Source organism: Pipistrellus hanaki (assembly GCF_964339955.1).
Source record: "Pipistrellus hanaki genome assembly, chromosome: 3".
Taxonomy (NCBI): Eukaryota; Metazoa; Chordata; class Mammalia; order Chiroptera; family Vespertilionidae; genus Pipistrellus; species Pipistrellus hanaki.
In genome coordinates, this window is record NC_140505.1 from 178,570,874 (window position 1) to 178,592,368 (window position 21,495).

The 21,495-nt window shown below is 41.3% G+C and overlaps 1 protein-coding gene across 1 annotated transcript in view; it reads right to left on the bottom strand.

Annotated features, from left to right (window-relative positions):
* ALDH1L2 (aldehyde dehydrogenase 1 family member L2) overlaps positions 1-21,495 on the bottom strand; it is a 46,521-nt gene that overhangs the window by 18,550 nt on the left and 6,476 nt on the right. Inside the window, exons 2-13 of the mRNA XM_084880113.1 lie at positions 20,197-20,341; positions 18,331-18,565; positions 16,031-16,196; positions 14,269-14,370; positions 13,732-13,821; positions 10,650-10,784; positions 9,179-9,304; positions 8,460-8,551; positions 6,094-6,241; positions 3,841-3,960; positions 2,950-3,077; positions 182-332 (exon numbers count right to left, since the gene is read on the bottom strand). Of these exons, the coding sequence (XP_084736239.1) occupies positions 182-332; positions 2,950-3,077; positions 3,841-3,960; positions 6,094-6,241; positions 8,460-8,551; positions 9,179-9,304; positions 10,650-10,784; positions 13,732-13,821; positions 14,269-14,370; positions 16,031-16,196; positions 18,331-18,565; positions 20,197-20,341 (1,638 nt within the window). The remainder of the gene's footprint in view (positions 1-181; positions 333-2,949; positions 3,078-3,840; positions 3,961-6,093; positions 6,242-8,459; positions 8,552-9,178; positions 9,305-10,649; positions 10,785-13,731; positions 13,822-14,268; positions 14,371-16,030; positions 16,197-18,330; positions 18,566-20,196; positions 20,342-21,495) is intronic.

The following is a 21,495-nucleotide window of genomic DNA, read 5'->3' on the forward strand; positions in this document are numbered from 1 at the left end:
ACTCAGGAGAGAGAGTACCCGGCAGAGAGAGAGGGAACCTTCAACTCACCTACTAGCCCTGATTGCCCGCCTTTGGACTCCTCCACAAGGGGTGGCTGTGACACAGCATCCTTACCAACTCATAAATGTCCACCCCTTTCCCTTTCGGAAGGATCTATACGGAGACAACATTTGCACTCACCTGAATTTTGTCGCACCAGCCAGCAAAATATCTGAACGTTTGCACAGACATTCCAATGTGAGTCTTGAGAGCCAAGGTGTAGACCGCGCCAGAATCGAGGGCTTCAATGGTTGCCAGCTCTTCTTGGTTCTCTTCCAGGAGGTCTGCAAGTCTGTATGGTCAGTGAAAAGAAATCCATCCGACAAATACTGACTGAACCCCTATGTTGTATAAGGCACCCTCCTAAGGGCTGCGAATTCAGAGGTGAACATAACTGGACCAGGTCTCTGTCCTCAGGGAGAATATAAGAAGACAGACATTAAGCAAATAATGTCGTAAATCATTTGTTTCAAGAGTTACAAGAGAAGAGAGTGAGGCTTGAGTGGGGGGGGAGGGGGTTGTTAGGGAGAGTAATGGGGGAATAAGGACACATGTGTAACATCTTCATCAATAAAAAAATTTAAATAAAAACAATTATTAAAAAGAAGCAGAATGAAAACAAATTTAACATTTTAAAGAATTCAATGAATGCCACAATAGCAGACATTAATAAAATAAATAAATATAGCCGGGACCGGTTTGGCTCAGTGGATAGAGCGTCGGCCTGCAGACTGAAAGGTCCCAGGTTCGATTCCGGTCAAGGGCATGTACCCTGGTTGCGGGCATATCCCCAGTAGGGGGTGTGCAAGAGGCAGCTGATCGATGATTCTCTCTCATCGATGTTTCTAACTCTCTATCCCTCTCTCTTCCTCTCTGTGAAAAATCAATAAAATATATTTTTTAAATAAATAAATAAATAAATAAATAAATACATTGTAAAAAAAGAGTTACAAGAGAAGCAGAGAGTGTTGGGAGCCTGTACCATTTGCCTCATAAATGTACAAGAGGTAGAACAGTGATTGAGCCAAGGAGATCAGTGATAGGAATCAGTGGGCTTGTAGATATTTCATGAACATACAGGGAGATGTTAGAGTGCAACCCACAGCCCTGGAGAATCCGTGAACACGTGAGGATTTCTGCCTGGTGCAGGATTACTTCCAACACTAACTGAAAAGGAAAAGCTAGAAATAGATGGAATAAATTACAGACACCGCAACAGATTTCTGTTCGGTGTCCAATTTCTGGGGGACAATAAGGCTAGGACTGTCTAATGTCTAGGAAATAGTAAAAATTCATCTTTTTTGTTCACTTTGGCTACTGGCTTTCCTATAGTAGTTGTCTGAGCTGTCTCCCCTCTGGACCGTTCCAAAGTCAGGGATGAACTCCCCCCCCCCCCCCCCGCCCCGACCCCAGTGTTTCTCCCAGATCATGCTCTAAGAGATCTTCTGACCAAGGTCAGCTATTTGGCTTAGGTAGGCAAAAATCTTAATTTATGATCATATTTTAATATATTTTATTGATTTTTTTACAGAGAGGAAGGGAGAGGAGAGAGAGCGAGCTAGAAACATCGATGAGAGAGAGACATCGGCCAGCTGCCTCCTGCACACCCCACATCAGGGATGTACCCGCAACCAATGTACATGCCCTTGACTGGAATCGAACCTGGGACCTTTCAGTCCACAGACCGACGCTCTATCCACTGAGCCAAACCAGTTTTGGCAAATTGAATATTCTTGACGTACTCAGTTATCAACTTATAATATACCCTTTCAGGCCTTAGTATTTTCCTTCATTACTTTTGTTTCCTACACATAAAGGAGGTTTAATTTTTATCTTTGAAAATCACAGGGCCTGGCCGGTGTGGCTCAGTGGTTGACCATCGACCTATAAACCGGAGGCCAGTAGGGAGTGTGCAGGAGACAACCAATTAAGGATTTTCTCTCATTGGTGTTTCAATCTCATTCTCCCTTCTTTTCTGAAATTAAAATATATATATATATATATATATATATATATATATATATTTTTTTTTTTTTTAATATTTTATTGATTCTTTACAGAGAGGAAGGGAGAGGGATAGAGAGCTAAAAACATCAGTGAGAGAGAAACATCGATCAACTGCCTCCTGCACACCCCATACCAGGGTTGTGCACGCAACTAATGTACATGCCCTTGACCGGAATCCAACCTGGGACCCCTCAGTCCGCAGACCGACACTCTATCCACTGAGCCAAACCGGTTTTGAGTATTTTTTTTAAAAAAGAAAATAACAGGGTGCTGGGTATTCTCCATTTATGGTTGCCATTCATTCTCCACTCTGCTCTGTGGCTGTGAGCATGACCTTCATAGACTACATCATTTGGCTCCTTGCCCTCCTGCTGCATTTGGCCAATGAGAGCCCAATGGGCGGCATTCCCAGAAGACTGGTGAACTAGAGGCAAAAGTGTTGGGAATTGGTCTCCCCTAGCTGTCTTAGAGATGGGCTGCGGTCCAGCAGCTGCTGTGTCCCCCAACCAAAATCCCACAGTGTGGTCTTCTCCTACAGCTTTAGACCTTACCGGAATCTAGTACCAGCCCCTTCCTCGGTCCTTGGGGTAGTGGCAGCTGCCCCCTGTTGCTATCTCGCCTGGGTACTTCATTATCCCTTGACCTTGCTTACATCTTGGTAAACAATCTTTTATTAAACTTCTTTTTCTACCGAGACCTTGAATGGTACAAAGAATAACGCAAAAGTTGGGAACGCACATGTATGGAATTTTGTGTGATATGTAAACAACAGAAGGCATGTTATATAATAGGCGCATGTTAGTATGCTTTGAAGAAATATTTTAAATCTTGGCAATGTTAGTCAATATCAACATTCACAGACGTGGCTTCCTTGCCCTCTAACTGGGTTTAAAAGAACATACCTGTACATCAGCCTTCCTCTTTCTCTTGCATTCATTCTTCCCCATTCACCATTGTCAAAGGCATCTTTGGCTGCTGCTACTGCTTTATCAACATCCACCAAAGAAGCATAGGATACTTTGCATATGGTCTATTGCAAGATGAGTCAAAATAGGCTGAAGGTTATTTTACAGTGAGATACGTGAATATGCTTCTTTGAATGAATATATCATAAAATCCAGAGAATTTTATGATGGAAACCCAATACATCCAGTGATAGAGTAAACAAAAAAAGGAGACCCCCCAAAAAACAATTTTAACATGAAAATTGTGAGCCTGAAATTTGGTATTTCTCATGTCACACTACATTATGGAAAGACTCGTTTAGGAAAACTATAACTATTTCTTCTAGTGCCTTGGAAGTTGAGTTTCTTGCCACGGAGCTTGCAAAGTTTGAAATTTTTCCCCACAGCTTTATCGTGTAGGTGTGCCTTTGATGTGGATATGGATCTGTCGAATAATATACCCTTTCAGGCCTTAGTATTTCCCTTCATTACTTTTGTTTCCTACACATAAAGGAGGTTTAATTTTTATCTTTGGTAGAACAGTGATTGAGCCAAGGAGATCAGTGATAGGAATCAGTGGGCTTTATCATCATAAATATTCATTCTATAAAATAGGCTACCGTAGTTAACAGCAGCCATGACCTGCATGGAATAGTTGAAAAGAATACAGGAAGTGCATTTATAAGAAGTGCTCGGAGGCAGAGTGATAGGATAAAGTAACTTCTGGAGACTGCCTGACAACTGTGTATAAAGTAAAAATCCACGACCAGTGGTCACTATAACCAGTGGTCACTAAAACCAGTGGTCACTATAACCAGTGGTCACTATGCCCACTGAGCCATTACTCACAGAGCCGTCTGTTGGGTTGATAGTGTCGTAAGTCTTTCCATCTTCAGCATCTGTGAACTGTCCATTTATGAAACACTGATATGGCATATTTACTGTCATTTCATTGACCTCCTTGGAAACCTAAGAGAGAGTTATATTAATAGATTCAGTGGATTTCTGTGCTTACCCATTTGATACTGACTAGCAATAAAGAAGCTATCCACTAGTGCAGAGGGAGGAGAAGTTAAGCCCCTGGGATTCTCGTTCTTCCTTTCCGAAGAGACAAGCATGTGTAAGATCTGGGCCTCATGGTGTTCAGGTTGGCTACTGAGGCAGGAGGTTGGGATCTGTGATGATGGAAGTGCTTGAGTCTAGGCTTTAAGATCTGATTTTTTCCCTACAGATGAAGAAACAACTCGCAAGACCTCCAGGTAATGGAAACAGCACCATCTAGTGGCAACACCTATGGAGTGCAGCCACTGCTTTCAGTTGCCTCGATCAATAGGTTTCCTTTTACACTGGTGCCATTTTGAGTTTTCTTTCCTTATGTTCCTCCCCATCCCCACTTTCTCTCTCTTACATGTGTTGCCTAAATGGTACTCTCCACAGTCAGCTAACGAGTGCTGAAAGAAAAGACTGTCAACCAAAAATTCACTTTACCTCAAAAAATACCCTCCAAGAACAAATGAGAAATTAAGTTGTTCCCAAAAGAAAAAAAGCTGAGAGAATTCCTTGCTATCACATTGCCCTTTAAAAAGTACTAATAGCTGTGCTTTGGGCTGAAATGATAGGACACAAGACAGTAACTTATATCTACATGAAGAAATAAAGAACACTGATAAAGATAAATACAAAAGTCAGAATAAATATAAAAATGACTGCATGAAGCAGTAATTATAAAATGATGTTGGTGACTTTATAATGTATAAAGTTGTAATTTGCATAACAATAGTAGCAAACCTGAAGATTAGGGAGCAGAGTATTTTACAGCACAGTTTTTCTATACTGTTGGCATTAAGTTAGAATTAATCTGAATAGGAATGTTTTAAGCAAAAATGTCCATTGTAATCCTCAAGTAGGAAAAAAAAAAAAAAAGTAAAAGTAACAATAAGGGATTAAACTGTTACACTACTAGACAATATCCATTTAATGAAAAGGAAGCAGTAAAGACAGAATAGAGGGGGAAAAAAGGCATAAGATAAAACATATAGAAGCACAAGTGACAAAAAACAAATAGATAAATTAGGCTTAATCAAATTTTAAAACTTTTGTGTGCCAAGGGACACCACCAAAAAAAAAATAAAAAGAAAGTATACAGAATGGGAGAAAATATTTACAAATCATTTATCTGATTAGGGTGAAAGTATATAAGGTCTCTTAAACCTCAAAAATTAACAAGACAAACTTGTTAATTGAAAAATTAGGCAAAAGATTTGAATAGATATTTCTTCAAAGAAGATATACAAATAGTCAATAAGCACACGAAAAGGTGTTCATCACTAGTCATTAGGGAAATGGAAATTAAAACCACAATGAAATACCAGGTCACACCCATTAGAACAGCAAAAATAGAAAAGACAGAAAATAGCAAATGTTGGTGAGGACATGGAGAATTAAACTTTCCTACATTGCTAGTGGGATTGTAAATGGTGTAGCTATTGTGGAAAAGAGTTTGGTGGCTCCTCAAAAGGTGAACCATGTGACTCCTAAATATATACCAAGAGAAGTGAGAATATATGTGCACACAAAATCTTATACTAGTATGTACTGTTTTCCCTATCTATACATACCTATGACTGGGAATTGAACCATGAACTCATGGTTCAATGGTTGATGCTTAATCATTGAGCCATACCGGTTGGGCCGAATTATATCTTAATACAACTGTTACTTTAAAAACAAGTGGATGAAATATATAGCATTTTTAATAGTATAGGAATCTTTTTAAAAAATATATTTTATTGATTTTTAACAGAGAGAAAGGCAGAGAGAGAGAGAGAGAGAGAGAGAGAGAGAGAGAGAGAGAGAGAGAGAGAGAGGGAGAGGGAGAGAGAGAGAGAGAGAGAGAGAGAAATGTCGATGAGAGAGAAACATCGACCAGCTGCCTCTTGCACACTCCCTACAGGGGATGTGCCCGCAACCAAGGTACATGCCCTTGACCGGAATCGAACCTGGGACCTTTCAGTCTGCAGACCAACGCTCTACCACTGAGCCAAACCGGCTTCGGCAGTATAGGAATCTTAATGATTTAGATTTTAAACACCATAGACTTACATAATCCACTACTAGCTCTTCTTCCTGATCTTCTCCTCTCAGTTTCCTCACGACTTTTTGGATGAAGTCTTCAAACTTGGTGGCCATATAGACATCTTCATTCTGTAACTGAAGCCCACCACATTTCTGTCTGATCTCTTCCACCAGCCTTAAAGTAAGAACCAGCTCCTGTTACTTACGTGTCTTAGAGGATTTAGGGGAGCTGTGTAATTATCATTGTCAAGTTGTTTCAAAGTAAAACATGTCACATGCCTACATATGCCTTATGAAGTCTTCTACGGTAGTAATAAAAAAAATTGATAAGAACAGAAGAAGAAAGAACTAAAAAGCTGTGTGGAAGGACAATGGCAATTCTTTATACATGCCTACAGAGAAAAGAAAGCAAAGCAAAAATATTTTAATTACTTGGAATACAAGCAAGATAAGAAGCAGCTCATAAAGTCAGTTCCTTTTCTTTCAAATGTAGTCAAGGAGTAATAAAATAAAGGAAATTTCCTAATTGTAAAGATTACGAGACATACAGGTCATATTATAGAATATGTTCTATAGATTACGTGTAAGAATAAAACAAACATTTGTGTCACATGGTTAATGTAGGTACAAATTAGAACCATAGGTCAATATAATATCTGAAATCTTTTCCAATCCTTTGACTTTTCACTGCTGATTTTTATTTTTTTTTCTTCTTAATATATTTTATTGATTTTGTACAGAGAGGAAGGGAGAGAGAGAGAGAGAGTTAAAAATGTCGATGAGAGAGTCATCGATCAGCTGCCTCTTGCACACCCCCTACTGGGGATATGCCCGCAACCAAGGTACTACATGCTCTTGACCGGAATCAAACCCGGGACCCTTCAGTCCCCAAGCCGATGCTCTATCCATTGAGCCAAACCAGTTTCTGCTTACTGCTGATTTTTCAAAATGCAGCTGTTATTTAACGTTTCTTGAATAGCAACAGTGAACTAGATGCACTATAGAAAGCCTACCAGAGTTGTTGTTCAGTAATTTATCTTCTAAAAGAGATGAGATGCCTTGGTAGTTCCAAATAATAATATCAGATGATTATGGTAAGCCAGACACTCAAACAGGAAATGGGTAAATCCTGCAAGAGTATTTTGCTGGCAAAAAAAAAAAAATACTAAAAGTATAGTATTGAAATCTTTAGTTGGGCGTGTTAGAAATTTCTGGGAAGTCATGAGTCATAGCTGAGAAATTTGTATTTTGAGGAACCAAAACTCTTGACTTTCACTAAAAAATCGTTTGCTCTTGAGATTATCATTTTTGGTTACTGAACTACAAAAGCTTCATGAATGAAGAGATCTTGTCTTATTGATGATTGTATTCCACTGAAAAAAACTGTTCCTGATATATAATAAGTGTTCATAGATGTTGTTAAATAAATGAGTGAATAAATGAGTAAACAGAATATTTGTCAACAATACACTCGCTTTGCTGACATGAAAGATTGTGTCAAGAGAAGTGACACTGTTTATCTTGTTTAGTTCGTGACTATAGTGTCAAAGAAAAAAACAATTCTGGCCCTGACCAGCATGGCTTAATGGTTGAGCATCAGTCTATGAACCAGGAGGTCACAGTTCAATTCACGGTCAGCGCATATGCTCAGGTTGTGGGCTTAATCCCCAGAGTGTGGCGTGCAGGAGGAAGCTGATCAAATGGTTCTCTCTCATCATTGATGTTTCTGTCTTTCTCTCCCTCTCCCTTCCTCTCTGAATTCAATAAAAATAAAATAAAAACAACACCTTTGCAACTCTCCACTATTAGAATCCTGATACACTCTTTGTGCCAAAGATGGCATTTCTAGGACTCTAGCCCTTTCAACTTGCTGTAATCCTCTGTAGAGAAATTCTGACTATAGTTTGATAATCTTTATTCCCACAAGTAACCTGGTAATCCTCATTCTAGATAGATCTTATTGGGCATTTTGGGAGGAGAGGAAAAAACTGTTTTGGTGGGAAGTGTAACCAAGGTCAGGTATCCTTCTGGATCAGACTATGAAAGAAATTCCTGATGAACATTTTCACCTGGAACATCCCAATTCCGATGTCAAATTAGAGGAAAATCAGCTAAGAGATATAAAGACACACTTGTAGAGAAAACAAACAATTAGAAGGGTTGCTTTTCTGGGTATATAGGAGATATGAAAATTACTTCTGGATAGCAATGAAGTCTTCAAATATATGTGTTTGACCTTAGAAACACACCAAACAAAAGAAGATGAAGAGAAACATAGCAGACAGGTAGGATAAAGTAATAACATCCAGAATGAGGGAGTTAGATTTAATTTTCAAAGTCACACTCAGAATCCCTAGTGGACGGATGTGAATGAATAAGGAGGTGGTTTTTACCTGACAACATCCATTGAACTTGCTCCAGATTTGAAGAAGTCTGTTGAGTCTTCAATAACAGGAACGTTGCTTAAAATTCCTGCCCAGATGACCTACGCCATAAGAATAACTTTTATGAGGGCTGTACCATGTAGAACCCTGGCAGAGATATCTGGCTCCTCAGCAAACCGATTTCTTCTTCATCTTGGATACTTGACTTGACTTCCCTCCTCAGCATCTCTTCAAGTTAGATGCAGCTTTAAGACTGTCATCTAGACAATGAATCTGAGTAGAAGGGATCTGCACTCCGGCCTTGGCCCTTGAAAAACTTCCCTCACACAATCCTCTATGCTCTTTTGCCCTTTGGGCTGTCTGGAATGGAGATGACCTCCCTTGGAGACAGCAGAACCTCTGAGTCCCTGAATACGTCAAACCCTAATCCTCTTGTTCCAGCTTTCCCCCTAATTCCTATGCCAACCTGAAACTGCCTTAGATGATTTATGTGAGTGAAATAAGAAGTCAACCCCAACATTTATAGGCGGATTTATGAGTGAAAAATAAATCCGCCTATAAATGTTGGGGTTGACTTCTTATTGTAGCGAATACAAAAAAAAAAAAAAAAAAAAAAAAAAAGAGGAAATACACTTCCATCTCCACTACTTGGAGTACCGATGGCACCACATACAAAAATGCTTCCCTTTTCCAAGATAGGAGAAATAGTGCGGACATTACATGCTCACCTTGATGGTCTCCGCCACCTTCTTCTCTTCGGCTGTAAGTTCCACCACTGCTGTCTCGCCCGCTGAAAAGTACTGAGAGGCAGGAATCATTTTTCCATCTTCAAACTGTAGGTTTCTCACCATCAGCTACAAAAGGAGGAGGAGAGTGAAGGGTTCGGACAATTCAAAAGTGCGGTTGGTGGAAGAAGGAATCATATGTTTAAGGAGTAGATTGTTTGGCAGATGCAAACATATAGATGAAGATGACTTACCATTATGCGTATAGGGACTGAAATGGTATTTTAACAATGGCAGCAGAAAGGAGACAGGTAAGTCTAGGCGTAGATTCATCTCAAAATGGATAATAAGCCCCGGAAACTTGACATTTGATGTGGATATTTGAACTAAAATCTACGATAACCACTGCCACTGCCATCATCTGAACATTTAATCCAACATGTACATGTATGTATGTATATGCTTAGTATGCATATGCTGAAGTATCTTATTTAATCTAATAACTCCTAATGGAGGCAGGTGCCATTATTAGCTCTATTTTATTGATGGGGAAGTGAGGTTACTGAGGGTAAGTAATTTGCCCAATGCCACACAGCTAGTAAGTAACAGAGATGGGGTTACAACCCAGAACTAGCTGGACCCTGAAGCCTGCAATATTAATAACTGATCTACCCTGCAAGCTAGCAGAGAATGTCTGTCACGTGGTGAATTCCCTTTTGCTTTCTTCATGGAGAAGCTGCCCACGAGCCCACTGATGCCAGAGCACATGCTCCCAGGCACAGGGAGTGGGGGTGGACACCTGCCTGGTGAGGCAGAGGCAACGAGCATCTGAAAGAGGACCACATCGGACTCATTTGATCCTCCCAGACTCTGGCAGCGGGAAGGCAGACAGATGGGATTACTCTCTCTGTTTCATAAGTGGGGGAACTGAGACCCAGAGGGAGAAGCATCCTTCCCAAGACCAGTAGATGTCAGAGCAGGGGTTCAGATCCCGTTTTCTGACTAAATTTCATGCTCTTTCTACTGCATCGCAATGCTGACTGTTCAGATCCTTGGTGTCATCCTGGGAGCCTTGCTCTCATCCAGGCACATCAAGGTGTGAAAAACAGAGAAAAATGGGCACAGGTGTCTTGAGCCTCCCACATCCCACTGCAAGGTCAGATTACCTTGGGAAAGATATTCCCTGAATAGCTTGGGGTAGCCCTAACTGGTTTGGCTCATCAGATAGAGCGTCGGCTTGCGAACTCAAGGGTCCCAGGTTTGATTCCGGTCAAGGGCATGTACCTTGGCTGCGGGCACATCCCCACTGGGGACTGTGCAAGAGGCAGCAGATTTGGTGTTTCTGGCTCTCTCTCCCTCTCCCTTCCTCTCTGTAAAATCAATAAAAATATTTAATTAAAAAAAATAGCTTGGGGTATAGAAGGAAACAAAGGGGGGGCGGTGTATTTTGCATGTGACCACATTGAACACTCACTGCTTTCCCATCGTTACCAAAGAGAACCAGTCCATGTTTGGTAACCAGGCCAGGCTTCTTGGCACCTTTCATCTCCAGTGGTTCTCCAGGCGGCACAGGGCTATTCAGCAGTGAAGAGCCATAGAATGTGACCATCTAATAAAGAGATCAAACCCAGAGTGTGAGGTGAGGAAGCTGCACATCTGAACGGTGTGTACGAACAGCACTCCCTGCAGAAATGCTGGAATTCTCACTCATGATAAGATCAGACACCCCAATGTGAGAGATTGTACCAAGCATCTGTAGAAATTACACAGAGCAAGAGATAGTCTGCAACTATATGACTGAAGAGTTTTAAAAAATGTCCCACACCCAGAAAACATGAGTATCATGTTTATCATTTGTTCACATGGATGCGAAGGTGAATGAGATGAGAAGCTCTCACAGACTTTGCAGGCTGGAGGTAGAGTTTTTGAGGGGAATGGAGGTGTTGGGGGGGGAGGGGTGTATTCCAATGTATTGTGGTTATTGATGGGAAGTACAGGGTGCTTTGTGGGTGAGTTCATGGAAATAGGACTGGATCTAGACTGCAACTGATTTGTTATTATAATTCTACTAGAGGCCTAGTGCATGAAATTTGTGCATGGGGGAGGGGTGGTCCCCTCCGCCCAGACTGCACCTCTCCAATTCAGGACCCCTTGGGAGATATCTGACTGCCGGCACTCCTCTCACAATCTTGGACTGATGGCTCCTAATTGCTCACCTGCCTGCCTGCCTGGTCACGCCCAGCTGCCACCTTCCTAACTGCCCCCTCCCCCCCCCTGATCTGGTCACCCCTTATTGGTCCCTCTGCCAGCCTGGTTGCCTCCAACTGCCCCCCTCTGCTGGCCTGGTCACCCTAACTGCCCCACCCCCTTCCAGCCTGGTAGCCCCCAACTGTCCCCCAGCTGCTAGCCTAGTCGCCCTTCACTGCCCCGCCCTTACCAGCCTAATTGCCCCAACTGCCCCCCCCAGCCTTGTCTCCCCTAACTGCCCCTCACAATCTTGGTCACCTCTTACTGTGCCCCCCCCCCCGTCAATTGGTTGCCCCCAACTGCCCCTCCTGCCAGCCTAGTCACCCCCAACTCCCACCCCTGCTGACCTGGTTGCCCCTCATGGCACTCCTGCTGACCTGGTCACCCCACACAGCCTGCTTGTTCAATCATTTGGTCATCCCCCTGCTGGCCTAGTTGTAGGTAGTCATCTTGTGAGGGCATGAGGGTTAATTTGCATATTTCCTCTTTATTTTATAGGATTACTATCCTCTGTCATTTACTGAGGACAATAAAGTTAACATTTGCTGAATACTTTTGGCAGGGACCAAGCACTTAAATGAATTAACTTGTGTTAACTCATTTAATCTTCATGCAACCCATAACCTATAAGGAAGGCACTATTATTCCAGTTTACAATAAGGAAACCAAGGTACACAAAGGTAACCTGCCCCAGGTTACATAGCAAATAGTAGAGAGCCAGAATTTTAACTGAAACATTCCAGCTCCAGAGCCCACACTTCTGCACTACACTTCCTCCCTTGGCCCTTCTTTGATCCCACATATTTTTATTTTATTATTATTTTTAAATATATATATTTTTAATTGATTTCCGAGAGGAAGGGAAAAGGAGAAAGAGATAGAAACATTAATGATGACAGAATCATTGATTGGCTGTCTCCAACTAGAGATAGAGCCATCAACCCAGGCATGTGCCCTGAAAGGAATTGAACTGTGACCTTCTGGTTCATAGCTCGATGCTCAACCACTGAGCTGTGCCAGCCGGGCGTGATCCCACATATTTTTATTGGCACCTCATATGCACTAAGAACCCTGCTTCAGTGCTGAGTTTATCAAGACAACGTGAAGCCCTTATCCCTAAAAGGTTCATAGACTAGTGGACGAGAAGGGCTACATAAATAAAGAGACACTGTGTCAGGTAGGAAGGGTATTATTGGGACAGAGAGGAGGGACGCTCAACCCCACCAGGCTGGACGTGTGAGCAGGACAGGAAATTTCTATGAAGAGGTGCAACCTGAGAACCTAAGTTGAGATTCACCAGTTGGGAAGGCCCTTCCCGCTCCAGTCCAGCCCACCTCCCTGCCTCATCTCTCCCCTTGCCTCTCGCCTGGGGCTCCGGCTTCATTGCGAGTTTGGGGTAATACATTCTCCTGTCCCTGGGTCTTCACCTCCTTTTCTTATTCTCTACCTGTGACCTTTTCTCAACGTGCAATCAAATAAGTCAGCTTTTCCAGGAAGCCTTTCCTGACACACCTGAATCTGGACCTCAGGGACGTATAGCACCTGTCTTACTGTGTTACGTGTGTTTATTCACTTCTCTGCCTTTTCCGTAAAACGGCAGGTACCGTGAGAGCAGGGGCTGTGCCTACTGTCTGCTCCACAGCAAATGCTCTCTGTGGGCTGAGTAAAGAAGGGGGTGTTTCCTTCAGCAGGTCACATATCCCTAGAATCACAGACCCTCCTCATGACCAAGGGAAGCCCAGAGGAAGCCTAGACTTATGTGTCATACCTCTTACAATGGTGACATGAGGGGGAAAAAGTGGTCCCTACCCCATGCATCTTTGGGACCTGTCAACTGTGGCCGCCTCCCTTCTTAGCCCTGGAAGAGCATTTTTATTTATTTATAGCAAAGCTGTCACCATTTAATTGGTATCAGATTCTGACTTGCACGAGTAACATTCTTCACTTTTAAAACCCTGGAGGGTGCTGGGTTATTGCGCAAAGGTCTATTTTTCAAATGTTTCTGCAAAGTTGACCTAATTATTGCAGTGGGTGATGGAAAACATAAGGGATCAAAAAAAAATCCAGTGACGTGGGCGAATCTCCTTTAGCTTCCTTGCAATGCACAGGACAAACGTGATTTCTAGTCAACAGGTCCAGGATTGAGTGGAAAATGATGTGATGGGACAAAATAATATTCTGGAAACCGTAGGGAAAGTATTTTCAATAAAGGCCTTGTTAACATAAGAAACATTCAAAGCTGTCAAAAAAAAAAAAAAAAAAGAAAAGAAAAGAAAGAAAAGACAAAGAAAGTGTTCCCTAGAACATACCTGTCCATTTATCTCTGCCCAAGCGCCAGGGACTTTATCATGGCCTCGGATCCAGTTATGTAAAACTTCAGCAGACTGATCCCAAGAAATCTAGGAAAGCACAAAGCATAGGCTGAACCTCTTTTTAAAAAAATATATATTTTATTGATTTTTTTTTTTTACAGAGAGGAAGAGAGAGAGATAGAGAGCTAGAAACATCAATGAGAGAGAAACATGGATCAGCTGCCTCCTGCACACCCCCCACTGGGGATGTGCCCGCAACCAGAGTACATGCCCTTGACCGGAATCAAACCCGGGACCCTTCAGTCCGCAGGCCGATGCCCTATCCACTGAGCCAAACCAGTTTCAGCAGGCTGAACCTCTTGATGTTGACAGTGTCAAAGGCAACGGAAACATTTCTGTCCCTCAGAAGTAGAAGTAGGGGTGGTTGGGCTGGCTGGCTTGGAGATCTGCCTTTGGACCCCCAAAAATAGTACACTGGGAACCACTCAAAGGTTGAGGGCCATATAAGTGGTTGAGTTTGGTTGGTATACATACCTCAGCATTTTCCTTCTTCTGGATGCCTTCATACGTTGCCCCTTCTTCCGGCTGGGGAATCCGAGGAGCTTTTCCATCGGCTATGAGTTGAACAGCTTCCACCTAAAGCCAGAAACGTGACCTGTGTTACAGCCCAATGGGCAACAACAGCGCGATCTGTTTAGCTGAAGTTTCTGCTTATTAATCTGTCCAGAGAGTCAGACTACGATAATAACTAGCATTTCTGCAGATCTGTCTATGTGCCAGGCAGTGTGGTAGTTGCTTCATGTGAAATAACCCTGGCAACTTCACACCCATCCTGCAAGGTGGATACTAGTATTCCTTTCTCACAGATGAGGAAACAGAATCTTAGAAAAGTTAAGCAGCTAGCTCAAGATTGCAGAGATGGCCTATGGGTGTCAGAAGAAAGATCTGCATTCAAGTCTGTCTATTGCCAATATCAACTCTGTACTTCCTCTTTAAACAAATTTCAACCTCCCCTAAGTGATTCAATGGAGATTTCAGGTATATTATTGTAAAATAATTCATGATGGGTTATTTCTTCTCTTCATGGTGATTCCAGACAGCGATACACTGCTATATGTAAGTAATTCAACTCGCTTTCTAGCTTAGGACACCTGGAAGTTTAAAAAGTTAACATCTACCCATGCGTTTGATTGCATTTGGGATGTGACCTACATGCTCTTCCACGTTATATTTACATTTAAGTTTGTCTTGAGTGGAGAGCCTTGCTCTTTCACTGGGAGGCCTATGTGAGCTCACGTTCTCAGATTTCACTCTAACCACTCAGAGCTGCTGACCAACCTCCCCAGGAGCACATGGAGCAAACCACCTGGGAATAAGGACAAGTTTACAGCTCATTCATTCTGCCCACTTCAGGCTGTAATATCACCCGGGCTTGGGTACAGGAGCCAGATTTGAAAAAATGCAACTGAACACATACAACACTATTTTGATTGTCTTATGTAATTATTATCTTTGAGCACCTATCGTTTGCCAGGTTCTTTACACAAATGCCACTTAATTTTCACAACAACTAACCATCAGGTAGTATTATCTAGATTTTATAGATAAGGAAGCCAAGGCTACAGTGTCGAAGTGACCTGCCCATTGTCATACAATAAATAAGTGATAGAATGAGAACTTTGGTATCAATAAATCATTAAGTGATACAAACAGAATACTGCTCTCCTCCCTCTGAAATCAAGGGCTGATGCTTTACGTCATCTTACTGTCCACCTCTGTGTTGCTACTTCTACCATATCAAACTCTGGAAAACATTAAATAACAGTAAAATTATCTTTCAATACTTTTACAGGCTAACATAGCTTTTCTTTGTGAGGCACCTGTTCTGATCACATCTGAACAAATAGAGCAACACCAAATTTCACCTCAGTATGTAGAGTGATTTCGGATACTTTTACAGGAAGTTCAAATTACTTAGCAAAATTTCTTAAGATTCTCTGTACTTCTTTACAATTAGTGTTATAAACAGGGTTGGAGATTCAAGTATTTGGCAAAATAATTGAGACAGTTTGATTGCTAGTTCATCCATTTGATCATTGCACTCAGAAAAGCAAATCCGCTTCATTGACTAGAAATTTTAAAGTTCAGATATCCACCCTAAATACACTATCCTACTGGTAAATATAAAATTTAATTATACTTGGATTTGCATTTTTAGTAAAAATTCCTAAAAAGAAAAATATCTTCAAAATTTAAAGGTTTACTAAATTCTTCTTGATGGCGTAAACGTACTGACCATGGCTTTGATTCCTTCAGGAAAAAGAAATCTATTATATATTGCATCCACTGTATCATTGGGTTCAACATCACATGACCTCTGAAGAAGGATGGGTCCTGTGTCTAAACCATCATCAGCCCAGAATACAGAAAATCCAGCCTTCTTATCTCCCATAATTAGAGTCCTGTGAAAATAAAGAGTCTCAAATTAAAAGTTTGGTCAATTGTATCATAAAATGATGAATTGGTGATAGTAAAGCACAAGGTAGTTACAATGGAGAGTTGATGGTGAATGAAGCTACTGTGAGATTTAAAAACATTTTTTTTATTGATTTCAGAGAGGAAGGGAGAAGGAGAGAGAGAAAGAAACATCAACGATGAGAGATAATTCATTGATCAGCTGCCTCCTGTACACCTCACTTTGGGGATGATCAAGCCCGAAACCCGGGCATGTGCCCTGATCGGGAATTGAACCATGACCTCCTGGTTCCTAGGTCAATGCTCAACCACTAAGCCATACCACTGGGCTGTAAGATATTAACAAATTTTTTTTTATAAAAAGCAATATTTAATGGCACTGCTATTTTATACATCCATACATCTCTAGTCTTGTTAACACATACTAATGACTTACAGTCTACTAAAAAAGGTATTAGAGTCCATCATTACTACCACTCACTGACTACCACCTGGTGTCGACTTTCTACAGCAGCATCAAGTAATTTTACCCACCGGGGTTCAATTCTTACATTGTACTTGACCCTTTATTAGGCAGAATAAAATAATGGAAGATAAAACTAAGGATGCTTAGTGCAATGTGAAGAGGAGAGTCCACGATCAAAATAATTTTTACTTCTCTGAGCAATTAATCAAGCCAGACCTAAATAAATCAACCAATCAATCACTTTTTTTCAGAAATGTTGTGGAATTGGCTTTATGTTACCAAGATCCTTGAAAATATTCATATATTTTGACCCCATGATTCTCTGTATAGAAGCAATGTAAAATTAAAAAAACAAAACAAAACACAAAAAACAAGTTTAAGGCCGAAACTGGTTTTGCTCAGTGGATAAAGCGTCAGCCTGTGGACTGAAAGGTACCAGATTCAATTCCAGTCAAGGGCATGTACCTTGGTTGCGGGCACATCCCCAGTGAGGGGTGTGCAGGAGGCAGCTGATTGATGTTTCTCTTTCATCGATGTTTCTGGCTCTCTATCTCTCTCCCTTCCTTTCTGTAAAAAATCAATAAAATAAGCTTTTTTAAAAAAAATAAAAACAAGTTTAAGTACACAGATATGCATTACAGTACTATTTAAAGAGCAAAAAGAAATCAATGTATGTAATCAGACTTTAAATACAATGAAATGTTCATCACACGTATACTAAGTATAGATTTTCTGTCTATTCAATAACATCAAACTGAGAGATGTCTGGGAGATGTGCAGGTAAAGGAAAGAAGGTAGAGAAAGTGGGCAAGGCCCACAACATGATGTACTCATGGTATTGGATACCTACAGTGTACCAGGCATTGTTCTTGATTCCGGGAAGTACAGCAATAAAATATTTTGACCATAGTCCCTCCCTCAAGAAGCTTAAAGTTGAGTGGGGAAAGACAGGCAATAAAGATAATTTCAGGAAACTCAGCATTTCCTGAAATGTACTTGAGATGTCAATGCAAAACAAAAAAAGCTCTATGATCAAATAAGTTTGGGAACACTGTGTACTCAGATTCCCTCCGGGAGATTATGATGCCAACATTACAAGCTCTAACAAGTCCTGTGATAAGGAAATCCAGCATAACCAAGCTTGTCTGATCGTAGCACCTTTGTTTAAACCTAGTTGAAGTCCATTCTTGTAACCTGGTTACAGACCACTCTTGGGAAATGCTGTTTTGTCTTATGCAGTACCTCTAACTCTCAGGGGAGTTCATGCAACAGTAGCAATCATATAGGACCTCACAATTGTTTAAGCATACCTACTTCCTTGATCACCTGGGCAAGAAGGGACACTTAGGTAAAAAACAGAAAGATTGTGTGCAATAGGAATAGGCCCATCTTCTCTGTTATCAAAAACATCTCCCCATCCTGGCTGGTATGGCTCAGTGGTTGAGCACCCAACCCATAAATCAGGAGGTCATGGTTCAATTCCCCGTCAGAGCACATGCCTGGGTTGTGGGCTTGATCCCCATTGTGGGGCGTGCAGGAGGCAGCTGGTCAATGATTCTCTCATCATTGATGTTTCCGTTTCTCTCTCTCCCTGTCCCTTCTTCTCTGAAATCAATTAAAAATAAAAAGAATAAAAGTAAAATAAAACATCTCACCAGTTGATAGCAGAGGCTCCTCTGTGCCTGGGAAGGATGGACGGGTGGTAAATGATGGAGCCGTGCTTTGGGCTGTCGATGACATCCATGGGGATGAACTGGGTGCAGAATGGAAGCACGTTTAGCTCGGCACCCACGGATCTGTAGGCCTCGGCCACTTCCTTTATGGTCTTGCCCTTGACTCTCCATCTAGGGAACTTGAACACTGGGGTCCCGTCTTTCTCTGCAGCCAAAGCTGAGCATGAAAGAGAAGATTGTCTTCACTAAAAATAATTGTAGCCGTAATCTCATACTGCTGTAGAGTTACACATTGTAATTTTATAGCTTTGTGAAACATGTACAAATAAAACATGGCGGAAGAACAATTTAGATTCTGGCCAGGATTTGACCTGCTACAATTTTACTATGAACCATTCATTTTTCTAATGTGATTTTTATCTATATAGTTAACGCAAATGTGTAAACTCAAATGTTTGTGGCTAGATAACATTTTGAGATTTTAACTGAGGCCTTTTTTTTTTTATGGTTCAAAATTTGTACTTCCCTTACTGATCCCGCCATTTAAGGAACACTTGCTTGTTCTTTTTAAATATTTGGAGCCAGGTGCCAATACATCAGCACCCAGTCAAGGGCCTGGTCGGGGTGCGTGCATGAAGCAACAAATCTGTGTTTCTCTCACTTCGATGCTTCCCTTTCTCTTCCACTCTCTCTAAAATATATATCAATGGAAAATCCTTGGGTGAAGATTAACAACAACAACAACAACAACAAAGAAACACACTGCAGGTTTGTTCTGAGAATGGCTATCTTCTTTATCTACCTTAATCACCAAGCAGCCCCAGCCATAATTTGTTCTGAGATAAATAAATGCCTTTTTTTATGATCCCACAACAATATCTATGATTGGGTGTGGTCTTCCTTGTATTCCTTTTGGCATCTCTGCATCAAGTATTATTCTTTGAAAAGTCACAAGTGTAAACTCAGAAAAAATATAGGCCTGGAAATTCCTCTGATGGACCCGATAATTACCATGGAGATACGTGGAGAAATTCAGTACAACAGAATTTCTTTGTCTTGGGACCCACAGAGCAGGGAGAATTTTTGACTCTATGTCCACCATGTCAATAGACTTGGCCAGTCAAGGCTTTCAATAGGTCCTGTGGAAGCCTATTGAAGGTAGGCATGCAATCTGGGTCTTCTGGCCTGTGACAAGTAAGTGAAGTATAGAAAAACAGCTGCGTGTCGCTGAAGGATGCCCAGCACCACACCAGAGACGGTCGGACCTGCATCACCACCATTTGTCCACCAACCAGATCTGAAATATCATGGCTGACATGTACACATAAGGAAGTGTTTGACATTGAGATTGGGACTCAAAAGAACTGTTGGCCCAGAAAGGAACTCATTACAGACTGATTCATTTGCCTCTCAGCATAACCATTATGGCTTGTCTCAGTTTCGGTTCTTACAAGGTATTTCTTGGATCACATGATCTCACACATCTAGAGGAAATAATGAACAACACAAACTGATGAACAAAAACAGACCCAGAGAAAGAGAAGCAGTGATCAGACTCTCAAACCTCAGAGGGAAGTTAGGGGAAGGTGGGGGTAAGGGGGAGAGATCAACCAAAGGACTTGTGTGCATGCATATGAGTCTAACCAGTGGTCATGGGCAACAGGGGGTGGGGTATATGTGGGGAGGGGTTTGGGATGCGAATGGGGGAATGAGGATAATCATGTGATACCTTAATCAATAATAATAAAAAAATGCTAATGAGAGATGATGGCTCTGAGTGGGTCCCAGGCTGAATAGTTGAAAGTCGAGTTCAGAGTCCTTGATCCACTTGTTCCAAGATACACTCACCCAGTGGGTCAGCCTTTCCGTCCTTGTCTGGAACTGTGAACACCCCCACCACTCGGTGGCCCTCTTTGCAGAGGTGGCTGTAGACTTCTTGTCCAAAGAGGCTCTGACCTATAAGGGCCAATTTCAGCTGGTTTTTGAAATAAACCTGTGAAATAATTCAGTGATGACAGATGTGAGCACGGACAGAAGACATGTGGGTAATTTTTTTAATCATTTAAGATGACTTGAGGACAGCAAAAGGCTCAACAATCTACTAAATACATTTTTTACTGACATGCACTGAACCTAGACTACCTGAGATCCAAACCTAGTGTTACCTACCCCTAACTAGTTGTGTGGCCTTACGCAAGTAACTAACTTCTGTTTGCTTCTTTTTCCTCATCTGTAAAAGGAGAATAATAATGTCACCAACATCATACCATTTTGAGGTACATCGACTTTAATATGCAATAGGCTCAGGGCAGTGTCTGACACCAAGTGCTTTTAAGTAAAAGCTTTAATAATGTTTCAAAGCTTTTACTACTTATGTGCTTTTGAAACTGTTTTATGTGTATGTTTGTTTTTTCATAAGCCCAGAATTCCAAAATCCTTGGTAAGTGGATCCAATTCATTTGTGCTTAAAACCTGGATTGGTCTAATGGAACATTCTTTAATAATAATAATAATAATAACAACAACAACAACAACAACAATAACAATAATAATTATATATATATCTTTATATATCTATATCTATGTATCTATATCTATATATCTTTATCTATATCTATCTATATTGATTTTAGAGAGGAAGGGAGAGGGAGAGAGAGAGAAACATCAATGAAGAGAGAGAATCATTGATTGCTGCTCCTGCATGCCCCACACTGGGGATTGAGCCCGTAACCCAGGCATGTGCCCTGACTGGAATCCAACAGTGACCTCCTGGTTCATAGGTCGCCTTTTAGGCATGAACCTAACAGTATACACGCTCACACCTTCCCCGCAATTGAGCTGATAATTAAGCAATTGAGGTTTTAAAAATCCTCTTCCAGGGCCAGCGGAAGTTTCTATCCCCAAAAAGCCTAGAGCTTCAACATCTAACAGCTATTCACAAACAAACATTAGCTCTGCCTACGGAACCCGTGTGACTATTTCATTTCCTCACATCAAAAAATCTGAATGTTCTGTAAACATTGTGTCTTTAAATCTTATAATGAATGCTGTGGCTTGAAACAGAACTTAGTTTGGCTATCTTACAAAAGGTGGCTATACCAATGCCAGATATTTTGAAACATCTCAAATAGTACTCTTAAAACAAAG